We start from the raw sequence: 16,731 nt of genomic DNA on the forward strand, positions 1-16,731 counted from the left end.
AGTTCAGATTGTTCAGTTTACTTAATTAAAATGAACTAAAGCAACACAATTCTAGAACATTTCATCACAAATGGATTTCACTGCATTGCATCCAATTACATTTGTAAAATGGAAGTTTACTTAATCCATTTGAGTCGAGACTACATAAATACTTTTGGTGTTATTTTGTGCATTTTTGAGCAAGATGAGAATATGAGGAGGTTTATCAGTGTTTAATGGTCTGTTAAATTGGTATTTAAAAAGAATGTCTGTTATGCTGGAGTTTTGGGGGTTACCATTGTTTTTAAAAATGGCGCTTGTGCTTAGGTTGAGGATGGACTTTCACGTCAAGTGATGTTTGATTTGAGCTCCATGAGCAGTTGCTATCAAATTGACAGTGCAACAGTTTCACCATCCTTACACTTGCTCACCTGGCATCTACTAATGATTAATACAATAAATTAAACTGGACCAACATAAGAAAATTTATCAAACTAAACATTATTAAATTGAGTTTTATGAACCTAATAAGTTGAGTTAAAACTACTACAGTACATTGATTTGACCTAATTTAACTAAATTAGGTTGGCTAAATAAAAATGACTTACACTGAATGAATGAAATTAATTACTAAAAATCAATAAAGTTGGTTTCAAACATTGTTCAAAACTGTTTTAGATTAGAATAGTTTTTGTGAATCCTCCAAACCTCCAAACATTTTGTGAAAAGAGGCTTTGGGAAAATAAGTGAATCTGTTTCATGAATTGTTATGTGCTTCATAATTGTTTTAGATTTAGCTGAAAAGCCTAAATGGCAGGTTCCTGTGGTGACAACTTACCCCCATTTTAGTGTCATTTTGTCACAAAAGCCCAACACGTTAAATTAACTGTAGGCTCTTTTTTCCTGGGTAATAATGGTGGGAATGTTAAAAAGCTTTTTGTTGTCAAGACTTTATGTGCCTACACAGAAACTGACTTTAAACATAATTGTAACAAACCTGGGAAATATTCACTTGTTGAAAATGTGTGATAACTTAATAATGCATAATATATTGAATAATGTATTTTCAAGGATATTTTGTAGAACTCGGTAATAGGCAAACCTCATATAACCTGACAATCTGACATTCTTAGTTTTAGTTTAGACTAGTTCAATGGTCATGATCTCAGCATGGTAAAGGGAAGGATGTGCAGTGTTCAAGCTATTTGACGTCACCTGACATGAGCAGCTCACAAGTGCATCCTGCAGAGGGTGATACAAGCTCTATAACACTCACTTACCAAGAGCACAATTTCACAAAATTGCAAAATAGCAAATAGCAAAATTTTCAATGTCAGTTTGAAGATACTTATAATTGTCATGAATAACATTAACAGACATGCATTGATTCTATAATGCTTAATAGATCATAAGTTATTATAAGTTGAAAAGCATACTAGAAATTACAGAAAAGTAGAACCAAAATAACTATCCCTCTCAGCACCAGATGTACTAGGCCTACAACTTGCTTTTCTATAGCATGCATTGTATATAAAGCATACAGCATTGTCTATATTACACGTAGACATTTCACCCAAAAATGAGAGTTCTCTCATAATTTACTTACACTCATGCCATCCCAGATGTGTATGACTTTCTTTCTTTTGCAGAACACAAATTAAGATTTTTAGAAGAATATCTCAGCTCTGTTGGTCCTCATAATGCAGCTTATGCAAGTGAATTGTAACCAGACCTTTGAAGCCCCAAAAGGCACATAAAGGCAGCATTAAAGTAATCCATACAACTCCAGTGGTTAAATCCATATCTTCAGAAGCAATATAATAGGTGTGGGTGAGAAACAGACCAATATTTAAGTACTTTTTTACTATAAATCTCCACTTTCACTTTCACATTCTTTCACACTTTGAAAGTGAAAATGGAGATTTGTAGTAAAAAAGTACTTAAATATTGATCTGTTTCTCACCCACACCTATTATATTGCTTCTGAAGATATTAATTTAACCACTGGAGTTGTATGGATTAATTTTATGCTGCCTTTATGTGCCTTTCGGAGCTTCAAAGGTCTGGTCACCATTCACTTGCATTATGAGGACCAACAGAGCTGAGATATTCTTCTAAACATCTTAATTGGTGTTCTGCAGAAGAAAGAAAGTCAAACACATCTGGGATGGCAAGAGGGTGAGTAAATGATGAGAGATTTTTCATTTTTGGGCGAACTATCCCTTTAAGTTTACAACAAACACCTCGCAGATAGTACATGATTATACAAAACAGGTCCAATCTTTAATTACATTTCCATCTGCACTGGTTTCAAAAAGATCGTTTTGTATTTTTTTTTTTTTTTTTTTATTGCCGTCTATTTGTTTCTCTCATCTGCTCTCTTCGAAGTCCTCCTGCAGTCGTTTATTGCCCCGCAGCATTTGCAGATGAATGAACTGAAGAGGTGACGCAGGTTGTTCGGACTGACGCACATGGGCGGATGAACCGTCCTCCTCCTCCTCTTCCTCCTCCATCCATGAGCTGCTGCTGGAGGCAGGGCCCGTTATAGAGAGAGGTGCATACGTGGAGTTCCCATCAGCTTATGTTGTTTTAATTATAGCCGGCGACCTGATTTCAGCACTGCAGGGATTTAATAGCTCCCGCTGAAGTTAATCCGCGAGACCGAGAGGCGCTGGAGAGCGCGCACCATCTACAAAGCAGAAAATAACAATAACAGATAAAAACACAGAACCAGGAGCGCATCTCCTGGATAACCGAAGCTTTATAATATCTCGGAAAACAGTTCAAGGATGGTGTCGAAACGCGTGGGGTTTGTGGTCGTGATTCAGGTTTTGGCTGTAATAATATCGCACATCAATGCATTTCCCACACCTGCTGGACCTAATGGTGAGTTATACCGCATAACCAGAGCGCCTGAGTCTGATATTTGATAGAATAATCTATATGTACAGTTATTCTGATTTAATGAAGCACACAGAGGACGCATGACGCGAAATAAAACCGAATTCATCTGGAAATGACTCCATGTCACTGTTAAAATGTTTTGCCAAATAGCCTGAAATCTGTTTTGTGAATTGGAGCTGCTTTATTTTGTTGTTTTTCTCACCGATTATTCCATAGGAAGCTCTGAGCGCTGTGTTTCTCATTTAATCTTTTGTCCCTGTAATCCGATTATTTGAAAGTCAGCTTCACTTGGACTGTTTGGATTGCAACTGAATGCATCAAAATCCAAACAATCACATTAACAAAAAGTAAAGGAAATGAAGGCTATCTTAATAAAGCAAACAAACAAACAAACAAACATTTATATAGGGTAAAAGTTGTCGTTTGTAATGCAGGGTGACAAAAATACTTCAAATCAATGCTGAAATGTATTGGGGAAAAAACTTTTAAAAACTTTTATGTTGTTACAATGTATTTACAGTGTAGTTACAATGTAATTTCTAATCAACACTAAGACTGTACTGTCATGAAACTGAATATCTTTTCTTCAGTACAACTGCCCTTCTGGTCATTGGTGTTTCTGTTATCCAGAGACGCTGGTGTATTAAGGTCAGCAATGACTGATCAGCGACCTTTGCTTTAATTGAAAGTGTTTTCTTTCCCTTTTCAGATAAGAGCATGTTCAACCGAGAGCTGACAGAGGAGAAGCCATTAGAACAGCAGGTGTGATTTCAGAAATGTTGACTGATCGTTATTAGCATGAACATATTATTTTAAAGATGAATATACTTTCACTGTCACTCAGTGTAGTATCTATCATAGTTACTGCTTGCTTGCAAGAAAGTAAAAATACAATGGGGTTCAAAAGTCCATATAATAGAAAGTTTTATAGTATAAAGTATTATACATAATGTCCAAAAAACAATATAGAAAATCTGGGATTTAAAATCTCCAAAAAAAATATAAACACACACACACATACACACACACACACACACACACAAAGACACTCTCCAGGCTCCCCTAATGCAAAATTATGATATTCATTATTATTTAAAATGTATTTATTTTATTTTATTTTGGGGGGATTTTCTCTCCTTTTTCTCCCCAATTTGGAATGCCCAGTTCCCAGTGCACTCTAAGTCCTCGTGGTGGTTTAGTGACTCGCCTCAATCTGGGTGGCAGAGGATGAATCTCAGTTGCCTCCGCATCTGAGACAGTCAATCCATGCATCTTATCACGTGGCTTGTTGAGCACGTTACTGCGGTGACCTAGTGCATGTGGAGGCTCACGCTATTCTCTACGGCATCCATGCACAACTCACCACGTGCCCCACCGAGAGCGAGAACCACATTATAGCGACCACGAGGAGGTTACCCCAATGTGACTCTACCCACCCTAGCAACCAGGCCAATTGGTTGCTTAGGAAGCCTGACTGGAGTCACTCAGCACACACTTGATTCGAACTTGCGACTCTAGGTGTGGTAGTCAGCGTCTTTACTTGCTGAGATACCAAGGCCCCTTTAATTCTTAATTTAAATTGTAATGCTCATTATATAATTTGTGATGGATAAGATATTTAATTGGAAAAATGCAAAACAGAATTCTTTTCACATGTAGATTCTTGAACTCCACAATATAAGGAACATGCAGCTAAAAAAAAAAAATTATAATAATAATACATAAAAAAACCTAAGATTTCACGTTTTATTTCTTCAACAGATTGCAGAAGCCGACAGCAACAAGAAGACAGGTGAGATATAATCAAATCAGAGCTGTCAAAATGCTTTAAAGTAATCAATAGCTTCCCCTTACAAGTATTAGAAAGTTGCCCACTTGCTCACTTTGCTGTCCATCCATCCAGAATCCAAACCAACAGCACCAGCTGAGGCAGAGTCAAACTCAGAAGATGATGACATCACTTTCCTCAAGTCTCTGGCCGAGAAGTCCAAAGAGTTGAACAACGAGACTCACATCTCAGATTCTGCAGATGAGCGAAATGGTGCTGATGAGGCCGACTCGACCAAGAACAGAAGACTAGCTGATGACTACGACTCAACTAAGAATGGAATGGACTACAAATACCAAGGTGAGAGCTACAAATGCCATCCTGACAAAATACAGCAAGATGCCATCTATGTACGGGATACCAACATAATTAGGGCTGTCGATTTAATGAGTTTATTTAGTGCAATTAATTTTCTGAAAAATAACGCACTAAAAAATTTACGCAATTATTAATGCCCCCGACCCATACATAAATTCTGTAATAAGGAATGTTCCTATCATCGGAGCAATTCAAGCTTGATGTTCCACCTTGATGTTTTTGCGATTCTGTGGCAGTAGAGGGCAGTCAGCGCTACTCCAGCTGTACAGGCAACACACCTCGTCAAACCAATGAGAGCAGGAAGCACAGCCTTTTATAGACGTGCTTTTGCACTAATATAGAGCTGGACCGTGCACAATATGTATAGTATACAAATGTATAGTTTATTTAATTATTTGTACTAAATTATCTTACTTTTGGGGCCTTTCTTAGTAAATATTTATAAATATGTGATAAATTGTGATTGCTAAAAGTTTAGAATGATTAATCGTTAGACTTAATTAAAAGACTAAGTTAATTAATTTGCCAACATTTTACAAAAAATGAATTAAAAATGTGAAATAACTATTTAGTTCAAAAACAGTTGCACTCACTAAATTAAACATGCAATGCAATTAGGCGTGATAATGAGATAACAACTTAGCATACTACTTTTTTAAATGTTTGTTGTTGCACAATGGCTACTGTTTAACTTACTACCATATTTTTAAAAATTTGTAGGCAGTATACAATGAATGCGGTACAATATATAAATATTAAGTTGGTATTCCGTTCCGAACATAACCTTTGTTTTCTAGTCTTAATGGATGTATGTGTAAGGAAATTTGGATTCCAAGTGGTAAAATGGGTAACCTCATGAAAAAGTGATATGTGTAACATGACAAAATCCAATGAGAGAGTGCTACTCCTTTCCTATGACTGTATGTGATCTTTAATTCAGGAACAGGTGGTAGACACCATAGGTCAACAGGAGACATTTTGTAGATCGACAGAGAGGGGATTATTCCTCTACAGGCTGCTGTATGGGATGTCTCTTAGAGCAGTGCAGTCATCCGAAACATCAACACCCACATTAAAAAATCCACCTAACCAAATAACAGCTCAGCATTTTGTTTAAACACACATGAAAGAAACAAAGACTGTCACTTTAAAGGGATCATGTCTTAATTGTTTATTAGTATATTATTTTTCCATAAGGTTAGTCAAGGTGTTTTGCACCATAATTATTAATCTTAATTTAGTTTTTCATTTTTCACATTCACTCTGAAACTTACAATTAATCAGGTGTTGTGATGTCACAAAATCACAGATTTCAGAATAAGAAACTTTTTGCTTTTCAAACTTGAAATCTTATTTACAGTTTAGGGCTGACTTTTAATAAAAGCACTCTGACCAGCAAAGGCCTCTGACTGTCCCTCTCTGTCAAAGTGAGCATCAGACATTTGATCAGTGTCATGTTTCAGTGAGATGGAGAGTTTACAGGAAGCTATTGGAGCAGTGTAAGTGGATCTCTGTGGTAGATAATGGCACAGGCGAGCGAGTGAATACTGTGGAGCAGGAGGTGTTTTTGTGCGATTTCACTGTTACAGGAATGACAACAACAGACAGACAAGAGTTGCTGGCAAGTTCCAGAAATAACAGTCATATCTCTGTTTCGCACATTCTACTCCTACAGAGATTTGCTTTTCCTGCAAAACAACAACATTTTAACCCTCTATTGTCATAAGAAACTGCACCCTCCTTTTTTTCCTTCGGGTCATTTTTGACCCGTGTTGAAAACCATTAAAAATGCATAAATTCTTTATTTGTATACAACAGCACTAAAAACCTAAAAATGATATATACTAAATATTAATGGAGTAACACAATTATTCTTTTTTTTTTTAAATAAAAAAAGTTTAAAAACTTAGCAAACATTGACCACAGATGTCTCATTTTATTCCACTAGATGGCAGTAAGCACTAGAAAAGCACTTTTTTCCCCTCTATTCCATTCCATCACAATATACAGATCTAAAATGTAGGTGCACTCGCATTTTAGCCTTCACAGATGTGCTTGTCCATAGGCATTCAGTCTAATTTTCATTTCAAGACCCACCCTCGTATAACATTGGATTATTCAGCCAAGCAAGTTCACAGACAAGGAAAAAATTGCTCATTTTTTTAGAAAACTCCCTAAGGTAAATGCAGATATAAAATATTTGGCTATTTGGGGCTTACCGCAGCAGTTATCAGAGCATAAAAAGACGTTTGTATTTGATGACTTATAGAAGTCATATTTCAGTTTGTGATTCTTTTGAAAATTTTTCGAACTGTGGTATTAGAGCAACAAAATGAACTATACTGTCATATTCCTGAGAATGAGAGCTTTCATTTGATATATGACTTGTCGATTTATGTACTGTGAAGGACGTTTCTTTTCTACCCCATTACCACGAAAGTGTGCTAATTTTCAACATGAATGTTTTGAGGCCTTATTTTGTCATTTTAAGTAACATACATGCAGAAGTGATGGTTATCTATGAAAAGTTCACATTCTAAGCTTTCAAATTATACTTATATGCCTGACATACACTGATCAACTACAACATTAAAACCACCTGCCTAATATCATGTAGGTCCCCCTCGTGCCACCAAAACAGCACCAACCTGCATCTCAGAATAGCATTCTGAGATGATGTTCTTCTCACCACAATTGTACAGAGCGGTTATCTGAGTTACCGTAGACTTTGTCAGTTCGAACCAGTCTGGCCATTCTCTGTTGATCCCTCTCATCAACAAGTAAATTTCTGTCCACAGAACTGCCACTCACTGGATGTTTTTTTTTTTTTTTTTTTGGCACCATCCAGAGTAAATTTTAGAGACTGCTGTCACATGATTGGCTGATTCGATAATCGCATGGATGATTGTTGGTGCCAGACGGGCTGGTTTGAGTATTTCTGTAACTGCTGATCTCCTGGGATTTTCACACACAACAGTCTCTAAAATTTACTCCGGATGGTGCCAAAAAAAAAAAAAAAAAAAAAAACATCCAGTGAGCGGCAGTTCTGTGGACGTATATGCCTTGTTGATTAGAGAGGTCAACAGAGAATGGCCAGACTGGTTCGAACCGACAGAGTCTACGGTAACTCAGATAACCACTCTGTACAATTGAGGTGAGAAGAATAGCATCTCAGAATGCAATTGTTGGCGCTGTTTTGGTGGCACGAAGGGGACCTACACAATATTAGGCAGGTGGTTTTAATGTTGTGGCTGATCGGTGAATGTCATGGCATGAAGTATAATTTGAAAGCTTAGAATGTGAACTTTTGATAGATAACCATCACTTCTGCATGTTTGTTACTTAAACTTTTTTTCAATAAAGTGCCCCCCTTTGGGATCTGCCTGCAGGTCCATAGAGTTTAAGGGTTTTCATACATTTCAGTGTGGACAATCAACTATTGGAAATGTTTTAAAACGGCAGTGTGGATGTAGAGCATTTAGAAAATGCCATTTTCAAATGGAAAATTCTGATTAATGTGGATGTAACCTAAGACAATAGGAGGGTTAAGAGTTTTGAGGTTGTATGTTTCAGATAAAATTTACAGGTTTCTAATTGTAAGTTCATCCTAATCACTGGAGAAAAAAAATCTATTTAGGACCTATAGGATAAATACAGATAGGTCTGGAGTAGAACAGCCCCCTGCTTAAAGGGGTCATGAAATGCTCTTTTTTAATATGTTTTTATTATCTTTCCTGAGGTCCACTAATAATGTTAGTAACATTTGTTTTGCATTGAAACAGTCATAATTTAGTACTATATGATCATTGTTCACCCTGTCTCTGGCCCTCTGTCTGAAATGCTTGGTTTTGGCATAAGGGACTCCTTAAAACTTCAACGTAAATGCCCACTGGTCTGATTGGTTAACATCGTGCAGCCCCTCAAATACAGCCATATTTGAGACTCAATCGACAGAGAAAGAACAAGTGCTGAACTGTTTACTTGTGATTTTGCAATCAGGTCCAAGTTTTTTTAACTGTCCCATCCTTCAGTAACAGTTCCTTTTGAAGTTTGAATCGTATTATGATTGGTTCACATGTAATCCACGCTGATATGAGGCGAAAAAAAAAACATGCAATGCATGCTGAAATTTGCTGAAGACACAACCACATGATGCAAATACATAGTCCAAAGCATGGTGTAAGCTAGACGCACACACATCCAGTTTCCAGTATCATCCTGCACTGAAATGCACATCGCTGGAAATGCAACAAGATGGTCAAAAACATCCATCTGGTGTGTGTTTACATAACATCAACAATTAAAAATAGCGCAGATGGGTGAAACGTCATAGTTACTGGTGTAACCTCCGTTCCCTGATGGAGGGAACGAGACGTTGGTGTCGATGTAGTGACACTAGGGGTCACTCTTGGGAGCCCGAGACACCTCTGGTCTTTGATAAAAGGCCAATGAAAATTGGCGAGTGGTATTTGCATGCCACTCCCCCGAACATACGGGTATAAAAGGAGCTGGTATGCAACCACTCATTCAGGTTTTACGCTGAGGAGCCGATATAAGGTCTGGCCATTTCAGCGGGTAGTTCAGCATTGTGGCAGGAGGGACCAATGTCTCGTTCCCTCCATCAGGGAACAGAGGTTACACCAGTAACCATGACGTTCCCTATCTGTCACTCACTCGACGTTGGTGTCGATGTAGTGACACTAGGGGTCCCTATACAAAACGCCACAAGGCTGAACTGTGTTACGTGAACTGGCGGTGTGTGGTGGGCAGACTACTGTGTGCCTCATAGCCAGCGCACCAGGTCGACACGTAACCTCCCCCAACACAGTTATGAGTGTCGAACGGCCCTTTTTGGGGACAAGTCGACTACCCAGAGATAGAGACAGGCTTAACGCAGTCGTGGCCTCTTTCCCCTTATCTTTTTCCACTCCCTAAAAAAGAAGGGGAATTATCTGACTGGGCCGCCAGGTCTAGTCGGGGGGTGTCCCTCCCAAGGGGAGGACACCGCGGAGACCACACCTCGCCCCAAGAGAGGGGGGGATATTTAAGTGGAAGAATACATCACATGGTCTTTCCAACCATGTGGAGAGCCTTCAAGGTAGATCCTGCCCAATGGGGGAGGAGTTACTACAACATGGAGACTGAGGGGCTCTGCCCAAGGAAGACGCAGTTTGCCAGTAGGGGAATGAACTAGCGGAAGATATAGATCGCATGGGGTTAGCCTTACAGGGAACCGCCACATGCGGAGCACCTACCCCAGAACCGGGCTCTTAGTTAGCACGTGTACTGGGCCGGCAGCGAGTCTCTCCGAAAACTCGACTGCCACAGGGCTCGGAGGAAGTCAACCAGGGAACAACTTTTGTGAACACTACTGGGAATTAACAGCGCATGTCTTCAGCTCAAAAGGAGGTGGAAGGCACTATGTGCAAGCGATACACCCGGCCGGCTATCCCGGGCTTATCCGCTTGTGTTGCGTGCCACTACCTGGGACGAAACCGGTTCCACCTGGAGGTTGTAGAACCTTGCAAAGGTGTTGGGTGTTGCCCAGCCCGCTGCTCTGCAAATGTCTGTTAGAGAGGCACCTCTGGCTAGGGCCCAAGAAGCCGCTACACCACGGGTAGAATGGGCTCGTAGCCCTACCGGGGGCGGCATGTTTTGGGCGAGATATGCCATAGTTATGGCGTCAATGAGCCAGTGGGCGATCCTCTGCTTGGAGACAGCGCTTCCTTTCCGCTGTGCACCAAAGCAGACAAAGAGCTGCTCAGAGGTGCTAAAGCTCTGCGTGCGATCCAAATAGATGCGTAAAGTGCGCACCGGACACAGCAACGACAGGGCTGGGTCTGCCTCCTCCTGGGGCAGTGCTTGCAGGTTCACCACCTGGTCCCTAAAAGGAGTGGTGGGAACCTTGGGCACATAGCCCGGTCGGGGGTCTCAGGATCACGTGAGAATAGCCCGGACCGAACTCCAGGCACGTTTCGCTGACAGAGAATGCTTGCAGGTCACCTACCCTCTTGATGGAAGTGAGCGCAGTCAGGAGGGCAGTCTTCAAGGAGAGTGCCTTAAGCCCGGCTGACTGCAAGGCTCAAAGGGGGCTCTCTGTAGACCCTGAAAAACTACAGAGGTCCGATGAGGGAAAAAGGCGCGGCCTGGAGGGATTCAGCCTCCAGGCGCCTCTTAGGAACCTGATGATCAGATCACGCTTCCCTAAGGACTTACCATCGACTGCGTCGTGGTGTGCTGCTATGGCAGCAACGTACACCTTCAAGGTTGAAGGGGACAGCCTCCCTACCAACCTCTCTTGCAGGAAGGAAAGCACTGATCTGACTGCGCACCTCTGGGGGTCTTCCTGATGGGAAGAACACCACTTAGAGAACAGACGCCACTTAAAGGCATACAGGCGCCTCGTAGAGGGAGCCCTAGCCTGAGTGAACGTGTCTACCACCACAGGTGGGAGACAGCTTAGGTCTTCCGTGTCCCGTCCAGGGGCCAGACATGGAGATTCCAGAGGTCTGGGCGCAGGTGCCGGATGGTGCCCCTTCCCTGAGAAAGAATGTCCTTCCTCAGGGGAATTTGCCCGGGGGGAGCTGTCACAAGGAGCGTGAGGTCCGAGCACCACGTCTGGGCGGGCCAGTAGGGTGCTTACCAGGACGACCTTCTCCTCGTCCTCCCTGACCTTGCACAGGGTCTATACGAGCAGGCTCACTGGGGGAAAACGCATATTTGCGAATGCCAGGGGACCAGCTGTGTGCCAGCGCATCTATGCCGAGGAAGGCCTCGGTGAGGGCGTACCAGAGCGGGCAGTGGGAGGATTCTTGGGAGGCGAACAGGTGCACCTGTGCCTGACCGAATCGACTCCAAATCAGCTGGACCACCTGGAGGTGGAGGGTAACCTGCTGTTTCGGCACATCCGCCAAAGTGTTGAGGTTGCCCGGGATGTGAGTGGCTTGCAGCGACTTGGTGCTGCTAACTCCATTGGAGGATACGGCGGGCGAGTTGTGACATACAGCGGGAGCGCAGACCGCCTTGGTGGTTGACATATGCTACCGCTGCCATGCTGTCTGTCCGAACTAGCACGTGCTTGCCCTGGATCAATGGCCGGAACCTCCGCAGGGCGAGCAGAATTGCCAGTAACTCGAGGCAGTTGATGTGCCAACGCAGCTGCGGACCCGTCTAGAGGCCGGCGGCTACGTGCCCGTTGCCAACAGCGCCACAGCCCGTTTTGGAGGCGTCTGTCGTGACCACGACGCGCCTGGAGACCAGTTCTAGCGGAACACCTGCTCGTGGAAACGAGAGGTCGGTCCAAGGGCTGAAAAGACGGTGACAGACCGACTTAATGGCCACGCGGTGTGTCCCTTGGTGCCATGCTCGTCTCGGGACTCGAGTCTGGAGCCAGTGCTGAAGCGGCCTCATATGCATCAACCCGAGCGGGCTGGCCACCGCCGAGGATGCCATATGCCCCAGGAGCCTCTGAAAAAGTTTCAGTGGAACCGCTGTTTTCTGTTTGAATGCCTTCAAACAGGCCAGCACCGACTGGGCGCGCTCATTCGTTAGGTGCACCGTCAAGGAGACTGAGTCTAACTCCAAACCGAGAAAAGAGATGCTCTGAACCGGGAGGAGCTTGCTCTTTTCCCAGCTGACCCAAAGCCCTAGTCGGCTGAGGTGTGAGAGCACCAGGTCCCTGTGTGCGCATAACACGTCTCGAGAGTGAGCTAAGATTAGCCAGTCGTCAAGATAGTTGAGAATGCGAATGCCCACCTCCCTTAACGGGGCAAGGGCAGCCTCTGCGATCTTCATAAAGACGCGAGGAGACAGGGACAGGCCGAAAGGGAGGACTTGTACTGATACGCCTGATCCTCGAACGCGAACCGCAGGAAGGGTCTGTGTCGAGGAAGGATCGAGATGTGAAAGTACGCATCCAATCTTGATGCTAGATGCTTGCTAGAATGCGTCTTTGCATCAGCATCTTGAACGGGAGTCTGTGTAAAGCCCGGTTCAGTACTCGCAGGTCCAAGATTGGCCGCAACCCACCGCCTTTTTTCGGTACAATGAAGTAGGGGCTGTAAAACCCCTTCTTCATCTCGGCTGGAGGGACAGGTTCTATCGCGTCCTTCCATAGGAGGGTAGCGATCTCCGCGCAAGGTAGCAGCATTTCCGTCTTTCACCAAGGTGAAGTGGACACCACTGGACCTGGGTGGATGCCCGGCGAAGTGAGTCACGCAGCTGAGTCGGACGGTCCGGACCAGCCCTCGTGACAGACTGGAAAGCGCAAGCCATGCATCCAAGTACCGCACAAGGGGGACCAAAGGGACAACATCATCGGATGTACCGGCAGGTGGGGCCTCGCGGTGGGGCGGAGCTCGAGGTGCCACACCATATCCGAGGACATCGAAGCACTTACCTGGCTCCTTGTGACCACCCCCGGAACAGCCTGGGACGGGGGAGGAAGAGGCCTGTCCTCGTGACCCGTGGAGACTGTCACATTGGGGGCGGATTTGTGCCACAGCTCAGGGCGGGAGACCGCCGCTGGAGCGCCAACCTGCCAAGTGGAGTGGTGGACGGTGGTCGTGATGCCAGCCGTACACACCGGATATGTGACCCAGGGAACAAGGAAACCACTCTTGCTGAGCTCTTGAGTACTGCAGCCACTTGGGCATGCAGCGCAATTAAATGCAAAAGGTACAAAAAGACGAAGATCTGCTTACCAGCTCCAGAGCAGCGGGTTTCGTTGTCCCTGGGTCGCCCGTCTCAGGGGCGCTTCGAAGACCTCCGTGGGTTCTTCGGTTCAGGCTGTGAGACGGGTGGCATCGGCTTCCTGCGGTGGGCTTCACGCCGGGGCCGGGCCGGAGGGGCGGGCTGCGGCGGAGCCGGTGCAGTCACCGCAGGGGAACGCCCTCGGCGATGAGTAGATGGGGTGCGGGATCTTGAGCCGCACCGGGGCAGGATAAGCTGGCTAGCAGCCATCTACTGCTCTACCATCGAGAACTGCTGGGCAAAGTCCTCGACGGTGTCACCGAATAGGCCCGCCTGGGAAATGGGGGCAGCAAGGAATCGTGTCCTGTCGGCCTCACCCATCTTGACCAGGTTGAGCCAAAGGTGGTGCTCCTGGACCACTAGTGTGGCCATCGTCCGCCCGAGAGACCGCGCCGTGACCTCCGTCGCTCGGAGAGCGAGGTCGGTTGCCGAGCGCAGTTCCTGCATCAATCCCGGGGCAGAACTACCCTCGTGCAGTTCCTTTAGAGCCTTGGCGGACTTGCAGGAGAGCCATGGTGTGCAGGGCGGAGACGACTTGTCCAGCGGCACCGTAGGCTTTGACCGTCAGAGACGACGTAAACCTACAGGCCTTGGACAGGGGCTTTGGGCACCTGCACCAGGTGGCAGCGCTCTGCGGGCATAGGTGCACCGTGAGCGCCTTTATCCACCGGGGAATTGCCGAATAACCCTTGGCCGCCCCACCATCAAGCGTAGTGAGAGCGGGGAAGCTGAAAAGATCGGGACCGGGCAGTAAAAAGTGCCTCCCACGACCTTGTCAGCTCTTCATGCACTTCTGGGAAGAAAGGAACGGGGCGGGGCGTGGCTTTGAGCGGCACCGCGAGCCCAGGAACCAATCACCGAGCAGCGAGGGTTCAGGGAAGTGTGGTGAAATCCACTCTAACCAACGCTCGTGGCTGTCCGGGAAAGCATGTCATCATCTCCGCGTCAGCCTGTGACTGGGCGATCGACCCCGAAGGGAGGAGCCCAGCTGAGGCTTCTGACTGGACGAGCCTGCTCTCCGATGCTGCGCTCGAGAGCTCATCACTTTTGCGGTCTCCGAATAAGAGGTCGAACTCGCCGTGAGACAAGCCGGCAGACTCACCCGGAAGCCTGATCGGGGCAGACGAGCGTGCTGGGGAATGGGAGGTCCGCAGGGGGATACCCAGCGGAGGCGGTCCCATTGGGGTCCCCAAATCGTCCCCAGTGCTAGCCGCGCTGGCCTCAAACCCATGGGTAAAAGGACCGAGGCGGGAGCCTCTGGGGTGGCTTTCTTACGAAGGCGAGCCGCGACCGCAACGTTGCCATGGACATATTCTTGCAATGAGAACGTGACCATCCACGAACGCTGTCTCCGCGTGAGCAGTGCCCAGACACGAAAGACAGTGATCGTGACCGTTAGAAGGCGAGAGATAACGAGCACAACCAGGAATAACACACAATCGGAAAAGCATCTTTAAAAAGACGCGTCTTTAAAAAGACGTTCCGTGTGTGCGCTCTTTTAGAGAAATATATACTCTTTTAGAGGGGAAAAATGCTCTTTCAGAAAATATACTCTCTAGTTTTTCTGCCGAAGCGCCCAGGGGCATTCTCTGCAGTGCACCAGTGCAGAGGAGGGAGAAGCCGCTGAAATGCGCCGTCAGATCCAGCAGGTGAATGAACAGTAGTATTCAGCACAGCGAGCATGACCGTTCGGCTCCGAAGAGAAAATCTGAATGAGTGGTTGCATACCAGCTCCTTTTATACCCGTATGTTCAGGGGAGTGGCATGCAAATACCACTCGCCAATTTTCATTGGCCTTTTATCAAAGACCAGAGGTGTCTCGGGCTCCCAAGAGTGACCCCTAGTGTCACTACATCGACACCAACGTCGAGTGAGTGACAGATAGGGAACAACAGTTTGTTTAGCAGTTTGTGCTCAAAACAACAAGAGTAACAGCAGCTGAATGAAACTGAATGGCTTCTCCTTTTCAGAGTTGTAACTTGACACAGTGCTTTTAAAAGCAGTGCCAGATACATGACAGCAGACAAAGACGTCTGTGTAATGCATGTTTATATACAAGAATTATTCAAAATAGTCCATATGGGTCTCCTTTGGTGTTCAGAAATAGAAAGGCCACACTAGGCCTGTTTGTTCTGCTCTCTCTCTGTGAACAAACTGAACATCAGTGGGCGGGGCCAATAATGCGATGATGTAAAGTAGACTTAGATGTTTTTTCACTGTAGAGGCGGTCATGAATTAATGGGCCCCCTAGTTACGAAGGGCAGTCACAGAAATAGAGAACGAGAAAGTTTTTGCAGCTTGTTTCAATAAATTATTTTATTGCATTGGGGATTAAGTTTTGAGTTCTGAAATGTACAGTATGTTTTTATAGTAGAATGACCTCTTATACAGTATGTCCAGATATCAAGGAAAATTGTATTCCTCATGACATGACTTCTTTAAGACCTCATGATTTTCAAACATAAATGGCTTTTAGTCCATGTGTGTTAGCTTTGAAACCTTCTACTGTATATGGTTGTATAGTCCTAAAAGTAAAAAAAAACAACAAAAAAAAAACATGTTAACAGATATTCACATTTAAAATGAACACTCTCTGTTCTCAATTTTTAGGAATAATGAACCAAAAATATTAATCTTGCACTTGCAATTGTTGGGCCTCATGTATTCAGATAGAAGACAAAGGCAGGCCTAACAGTCATAAAAAACATTCCTCAAGCCCCCTCCTTCTAAGTCATAAATCTTACTGATAAAATCGCGCCAAAATCAAACAAAGGGAGTCCTAAACAGACTACAGATCCATGAAGCCTTGCCCACTAAAGGATCGAGCACTCAACTCCTATTGGATGAGGCACACAACAGAACGTCCCTCAAACATGACATCATCCGGACTTCAAATAATTCTGAAAATGCTTCCAAAGTTGCTTCCGGCGACTTCGTTCACCGAATACGGA

General features: G+C 44.7%; 1 protein-coding gene across 2 annotated transcripts in view; it reads left to right on the plus strand.

Moving 5' to 3' along the window:
• Window positions 1–2,495: 2,495 nt before the first annotated feature.
• LOC127456332 (secretogranin-3-like) overlaps window positions 2,496–16,731 on the plus strand; it is a 35,529-nt gene continuing 21,293 nt past the window's right edge. The window contains exons 1-4 of one of the 2 annotated variants that reach the window (XM_051724778.1): window positions 2,496–2,865; window positions 3,593–3,645; window positions 4,645–4,675; window positions 4,787–5,011. In XM_051724778.1, coding sequence (XP_051580738.1) covers window positions 2,769–2,865; window positions 3,593–3,645; window positions 4,645–4,675; window positions 4,787–5,011 — 406 coding nt within the window. In that variant the 5' untranslated portion in view covers window positions 2,496–2,768. The remainder of the gene's footprint in view (window positions 2,866–3,592; window positions 3,646–4,644; window positions 4,676–4,786; window positions 5,012–16,731) is intronic. The other variant, XM_051724779.1, reaches the window with a different exon arrangement.

This window comes from Myxocyprinus asiaticus, chromosome 18 (assembly GCF_019703515.2).
Source record: "Myxocyprinus asiaticus isolate MX2 ecotype Aquarium Trade chromosome 18, UBuf_Myxa_2, whole genome shotgun sequence".
Taxonomy (NCBI): Eukaryota; Metazoa; Chordata; class Actinopteri; order Cypriniformes; family Catostomidae; genus Myxocyprinus; species Myxocyprinus asiaticus.